The 6,918-nt window shown below is 44.4% G+C and overlaps 1 protein-coding gene across 4 annotated transcripts in view; it reads left to right on the top strand.

The window, feature by feature from the left end:
• The first annotated feature begins 1,488 nt into the window (after window positions 1-1,488).
• The window catches only part of NIBAN2 (niban apoptosis regulator 2), a 75,800-nt gene continuing 70,370 nt past the window's right edge, over window positions 1,489-6,918 (top strand). Inside the window, exons 1-2 of one of the 4 annotated variants that reach the window (XM_073590856.1) lie at window positions 1,489-1,618; window positions 6,632-6,718. In XM_073590856.1, coding sequence (XP_073446957.1) covers window positions 6,664-6,718 — 55 coding nt within the window. In that variant the 5' untranslated portion in view covers window positions 1,489-1,618; window positions 6,632-6,663. Of the gene's footprint in view, window positions 1,619-3,921; window positions 4,059-4,486; window positions 4,631-5,568; window positions 5,593-6,631; window positions 6,719-6,918 lie in introns of those variants that run through there. The other 3 variants (XM_073590854.1, XM_073590853.1, XM_073590857.1) reach the window with 3 other exon arrangements.

The following is a 6,918-nucleotide window of genomic DNA, read 5'->3' as shown; positions in this document are numbered from 1 at the left end:
AATATTGAGTGCATTTACTGGACATACATTTCAGTAGGCCAACATTTCAGATTTTAAAATCATTTTTGAAGCTGGCGATATAAAGTATTCTAATTTACTCAGATAATGACTTTTGGGTTTTCATTGGCTGTAAGCCATAATCATCAACATTAACAGAAATAGAGACTTGAAATAAATCACTCTGTTTGTAATGCCTCTATATAATATATGAGTTTCACTTTTTGCATTGAAATAACTTTTTGATTATATTCTAATTTTGAGAGTATATATATATATGTGTGTGTGTGTGTCTTCCATCCTTGTATATATGTCCCCCATTGTGGTATATATTTCCCTTATCCTGGGCCCCATCCTGGTATTTGTCCCTTATCCTAGTGTTAGGAGCGACGGAACGCACTAAAGAAAAATTATAATAAAGTGCGTTCGCTGCTCGGGGTCCACCGTGCAGTAGGTGTTACAACCGCTGCTGAGTGATGGCAGGAGCAATATGGCGGTATAATGCGCACGGGTTCAACTTCACCCGTAGTGTGCAGAGCGGGCTCTGTTCACACACAGAGATGCCGCAACACAAAAACAAAAAGAACACTGAACCTGTTAGTGTCACAGAGAATACAGTTAAAATGCACACACGATATCTGGTCACAGGAGCAGGCCCTAAGGCTGTGTGCACACGCTGCGGATTTTGCTGCGGTTCCGCAGCGGTTTTGGCCGCTGCGGACCCGCAGCAGTTTCTGCTGCGGTGTACAGTACAATGATTCCCTATGGGAATCAAAAACCGCAGTGCAGACGGTGCGGAATTTTCCGCGCGGATTATCTGCGGTTTTCAATCCGCAGAAAGAATTGACATGTCAATTCTTTCTGCGGATTCTCCTGCGGTTTGCCATCTCCTCCATTGAGGAGATGAAAAACCGCAGGGCAAAACCGCAGGTCTTTTGACCCGCGGTTTCACCTGCGGATTGTACAAAATCCGCGCGGATGAATCCGCACCTTTTCCGCAGCGTGTGCACACAGCCTAAGGCAGAGGAACTGCGTCCTTCTAGACCTACCGTGCGTCGCTACTGCAAGCGCCAAGAGGGGCTGCAACTGCAGCTCGGCGTAGGATACTGCCGCTCGACGACAAGGCTGGAAGGCAAGCGCGATGTCGGACGTTAGCGTAGCGGTGCGATGAACACAGTGGCTTAAGGCTTGCCACTGACTGGCGCTGACTACTAAACTAATTCCCTATTACCATGCGTAATATCAGAGGGAAGGGGTTTCAAATGAGTCAGTCACCAGAGTCATACATCCGTCACCATTCACACATAGCAGTATAGTCTATACTAGCTCATGGCGGAACGGCCATGCGTGCTTTTCATAGCTGTGCGTGACCTTCCTGATCTCCGAGATGGACCAATGAGATCTGGAACAGGACCTGGGCACATGACTCCCGATCTCCAATGAGAGATCGTCTTGTGAGCATGCCCAGTAGGAGCACAGAGGGACTTAGTCTCTGGAGCGGTCTGCTGCAAAGTAATCTCCTCTGTAGTAGAAAGACAGCAGGAGACCGCAGAATGTGAGGCTCTAGATTCCTGCAGAGCAGACGCAGAAACCTGACGACTGACACCTAGGCCCCATGCTGGTATATATATCCCCTATTCTGGACCCCTTGCTGGTACATGTCCCTTATCCTGGACCCGATGCTGGATTATGTATCTCCAACCTGATATATACAGCTCTGACAAAAATTAAGAGATTACTGCAAAATTTTCTGTTTGATTTTTCTCTTTAGGCCGGGATCACACATTCGAGGAATACAGCCGAGTCTCACATGTTAATACCTGGCACTTCCGCCGCCACTCGGATCAGAGCATGTGGCTGCATAGCAATACATGGAGCCACACGCTCCGCTCCTGGCGGCAGTGCCAGGTATGAACATGCAAGATTCGGCCGTATTCCTCACATGTGTGATCCCGGCCTTATAGGTATATTTGAGTAAAATGTAAATTGCTCTTTTATTGTAAAAACTACTGACAACATGTCTTCAAATTTCCAAGCACTAAATTTTGTGTATTTTTTTTTTTTTCAGAAAATGAGAAATGGTCAAAATAACAAAAAATGCATTGCTTGCAGACCACAAATAATGCTAAGAAAACAAGTTAATAATCATTTAGAAACAACAATACTAACGTTTTAACTCAATAAGAGTTCAGAAATCTATATCTTGTGGAACAACTATGATTTTTAATCACAGCTTTCATGCCTCTTGGCATGCTTTCCACCAGTCTTTCACACTGGTTTTGGGTGACCTTATGCCACTCCTGCTACAAAAATTTAAGCAGTTCTTCTTTGATGGCTTGTGACTATCCTTTTTCTTGATTACATTCCAGAGGTTTTCAATGGGGTTCAGGTCTGGAGATTGGGCTGTCCATGACAGGGATTTGATGTGGTGGTCTTTCATCCACACATTGATTGACGTAGTTGTGTGGCATGGTGCATTGTCCTGCTGGGAAAAAAAACAGCACTCTGCCAGTCTGTAGCTTTGTTGTCCCCAATATCTGCTGCTTGACCTGGTTGTAATGGACTGCCGTCTTAGAAATATTAAGGATGGAGGCAACATGACGCTCATTGTATCACTCTGCTAGTAATGCCAGAATTGAGCCCTTCTTTTCAACTCCTTTGAGTGGTTAAAAGTTATTTTTTCATTCCTACTACTTTTGGGATATTACTAGCCTTTGTTTTGCCATCCAGCTTGTCCTTTTGCAAGAGGATTGTGAACACCACAGCAGGGTTTTTTTTATACTTTCCTTTGTTAAATAAGATTTGGTTCAGGTGATCACCTAATCAGAAGCACATTAAGTAGAATGAGGTGTACTCTAGTTGGAATTCAACTGACACTGGAATGGTATGGCTGTCAGACATGTAGAGAAGCTGATTTTTATAAAACTTTGCAGAGGTCTCTTAGTTTTTGCCAGAGCTGTATGTCCCTTATCCTAAGCCCCATACTGGTATATATGTCCGTTATCCTGAGCCCCATGCTGGTATATATATCCCCTATCCTGGGCCCCATGCTGGTATATGTCCCCTGTTCTGCCATTGTTCTTCAATGCATAGGAGAAAATAAATAATTATACCCACCTTCCCTCCGCTCTCCCGCTGTGTGGCGTACTCTTCTGAATCCAGCAGCTGACTTCATTGTGCCCCCAGTCACGTGTATGCCGATTTCATCTGCTGGCCTCTAGTTGGGCAGCAGCGTGTATTGCCGCTCATGAACCCTATGGGTTTCTGCGCTGCAATACACTTCAGCTGAAGGATTCACATCCATTTGAAGATTGTGCGGCGTTGGTGGGACCCCACCTGCATGGGCCCGGTCACGATCTTTGCAATCATGGTCATTATGCCCCTGCCTACACCACATATTTGGTTGCACAACATCAAGTTGAGTGTCCCCAAAAAATTTATACGTGATTTATCTGCAACTTGCAGTTTTACTAAAGTCGCACAAATACTTTAGGGTGAGATTTAGCTTTGAGTCACATGTGATTTCGGATTTGCCACTAGGAGTTGGTGCAAATCGATTCGCAGGACCCAGTACGACGGCCATGTCGTTAATCTATGGCAGCTAGACGGAAGTGCTAAGAACTACCTCCTACCTGACGGCATACGTGGCTGTTCTCTTGATTAGCCTGCCTGACGCGGTCACATGTGCGTCACTGTTGCGCCAAGCAGGCTAATCAAAAGAGCCATGGATGCCAGTTGTTAGGAGGTGATTATCAATTATTTGTGATTAATCACAAATTATTGACGTGGCCAATGGATCGGCTCCCGTGAATTGCGTCACACCAACTCTGTTTGCTCAGCTTGTCTAAAAAACCCTACCGGTCACATTTTTAACATAGGGCTCATTAAGATTTTCGTTCTTCACATATGATTTTTAGCTGTATTTTTCCCCAGATAGAACTAGTAACTATTAGCCTATGGAGGTGTTCCCATGTCCGTGTATTTTTGTGGACCAAAATACGGACTGAGAGCAGAAACGTGAGAAACATCCACCATTTTATTCTGCATATGAGGAAAAAAAGGTAAAAACTGATTCTGATGAAAATCTGATCCAAAAGTTAGTCCGTTTTTTTGCTTACGAGAAAAATCAGTGATATCTGATTAAACCCGTATATTGATCTCTATGTTGGGAAAGTCACTTGCGGTGTTAAAAAAATAAAATCTGTCCGGTTTGGATTTTTCACAACTATCATGGTAACGCTTTCACCTCCGATGTCAGAACGAGACCCAACAACCATAGTTTTCTGCTGTCCTAGCTACGGAGCGGGAATAGTCCTGCACTGGCTTATTGCATGGTCAATATCTTCCTTTAATGACCCCATAACAGGTTTCATAAAAGCTTAATTCTTATTACAAAAAGACTTGCTACAAAAAATGGCACATAATGTCAGAGTTTGTCACATTGTTTCTTGTTGCTAAAGACTTGGAGAAAATAAAGAGATACAGAAGTGTTTGTGGAGAGGAATAGGGAGGGGAGAAGAGCTGGAGGGAGTGTAGAGCAGGGAGGAGACAGCAGAGGCTGAGAGCACTGAGACTGCTGGGTGTGTCACATTGAGAGAGAGAGGCAGCCAGAGAGACAGGCTCCCCGAGCGAGGTATGTACTGCAGCCACTGCTACAGGGGTTGGGCTCATAGTGATGGGGTCTTCTACATCAGGGGTATGGTAAGAGGCAGCAGGCGGTATACAGGGTGTGGGAGACAAGTCAGGACTGTGGCCATGTGCTAAGAACTTACAAAGTTGTATCCACTCCAGTGTCTGTGATTTCCCACTGCTGGATGGCTATATGGGACTGGGAACACTTGGGGCTTCTACGGCGCGTCCCGTATGGACCGTATATATGGAGACAAGGAATGAGTCAGACAATGAATGAGACAGCCTGGGTGTGGAGGTCTGCTCTCAGACTGTCTCTCTGGGAAGCAGCCAGACCCGTCTCCCCCCTGTCTCTTACTCAGAAGTACAAGCCATGCTCTGCTCACTTTAACCCTATGAATCGATGGCAAGGGCGGTCATGCCACCCTTCATTTAGAAATCACGCTCCTACGATGAGCAAGCCTGAAACTTGGCATGGCAGCTTAACACATCCGCATGCTGGCTCTCCACCTATGCTTGTTTTTATTGGCAGATCAGTATTTTATTTTTTACATTACATTTGGCCAGTAGGGGTTATCACTTTTTTTTTTTTTTTGTTCTGCTATACCAACAGATCACATGTCGCGCTTATGGGGAAAAAAAAGACATGCTAAAGGGGATGTAATAATACAGACTTTGTCCGTAGTTGTACTGTAAATGCTCAAAAGTTATTTTGTTTTACTTAATGGGTATGTTTACCTTTCAGGACTTTAAAAAAAAATGTAAGCGCATGTATTTTGGACCTTTTTTATATTGTGTTTTTGGACCTTTTGTTTTCACTATCTATTGCTGAGTGCTTAAGAATCAATTGAGAATCCATCAGTGAGCAGGATCTGACAGGAGAGCATGGTGGCTCGGTGGTTAGCACTGCAGCCTTGCAGCACTGGGGTCCTGGGTTCAAATCCCACCAAGGACAACATCTGCAAGGTTTGTATGTTCTACCTGTGTTTGTGTGGGTTTCCGCCCACATTCCAAAGATATACTGATAGGGAATCTAGATTGTGAGCTCCATCAGGGACAGTGATGATGTCTGTATAGGGCTGTGGACTTAATGGCGCTATTTAAGGGAGTAAAATAAATAGGAGATTTTGTAACTCTTATCTGTCTTTTTCTGAGCTCCTCTCAGATGATTTTATGACCACAGAACACTTTAAGTTGAATGTGCTCTTAAAAGCCAAACCGTGTAACATTTTTAATGACAGCCAAATGCAAAAAAAAATGTTTTTTAGTCCCAAATTCATGCAATTCAGGGAAAAAATATCCCCAATTGAAAACGCATCCACAGTATTTATAGCCACAGTAGTGGTATTGGGGTGGGATCACCTATACAGGGGGCAGCAGTGTTTTTTATATGTGCTTATCTATATGAATTGGACGTAGGAGTCTATGGAGGATAAATTATCCCCAGGGTCCGTGGTCCTTTTCCTCAGACTTCAGTGACTACATTGAAATGTAAGCGTGAAAGCCACAGGCAGGAGTGTTACTATAGTGGGTGCAAGAGTCGCATCCTGGACCCTAGGGTGACCTGAAAGGTCTCTGTGGCTCATATGAGAAGACCACAGAGCAATGAGAGTTCGGGGCCCTGTTGGAGATTGTTCACGGTGGTCCCCATTTTCCATTTATCTATAGTTATTGAAGATTGGTGCATGTTATGCTTTTAACGCCTTTAATTCTTCCATGTGCATTTACTCATCTTTTATATTTAACTTTTTGGCACCGTCTGTCTACTTTAGCATTTTCTCGCGCCAGCTATCTCCTACATCACCGCCTTCCTGTTTCTTGCTTTCCCTGAAAATCTCATATTCTCTTCACTTGCCATCTTTTTTGTCTTCAGTGCCATGACAACTCGCTCGTCTCTCCAATTCACACCCACTTCCCACCACAATCCTCCGCTAATCCCACCTCTCCACACCACCCTCGGATCTCAGCATTGATACCTCCTCTAAATCTCATCTGTTTCTCCCAGGCAGGACCTGCTGTGATTACCAGTAGTAGGCCATGGGGGATGTTATATCGAGTCACCTGGATGAAAGCCGACGTCAGTACATTACAGGTAAGTCTGCATGCCGCTAAAGTCACCTTCTGGCAGTGATCACCGAGCAGAGGAAGATGTTTTCTTACAGACTGGAATGTCTTTTGCACCTCTCATTTCTTGTTTGCGTGGGTTCTTTGTATGAAGTGGGTGCCGTCTTGTAGAACATCTTTCCTTAGGGAATGAGTGGGTGCTGGCCGACTTTATAGATTCTTAAGTGA

Source organism: Dendrobates tinctorius, unplaced genomic scaffold (assembly GCF_039654945.1).
Source record: "Dendrobates tinctorius isolate UK_male_01 unplaced genomic scaffold, ASM3965494v1 ptg000120l, whole genome shotgun sequence".
Classification (NCBI taxonomy): Eukaryota; Metazoa; Chordata; class Amphibia; order Anura; family Dendrobatidae; genus Dendrobates; species Dendrobates tinctorius.
Note: the sequence above shows the minus strand (reverse complement) of the source record. Positions and strands in the feature narration are given on the sequence as shown.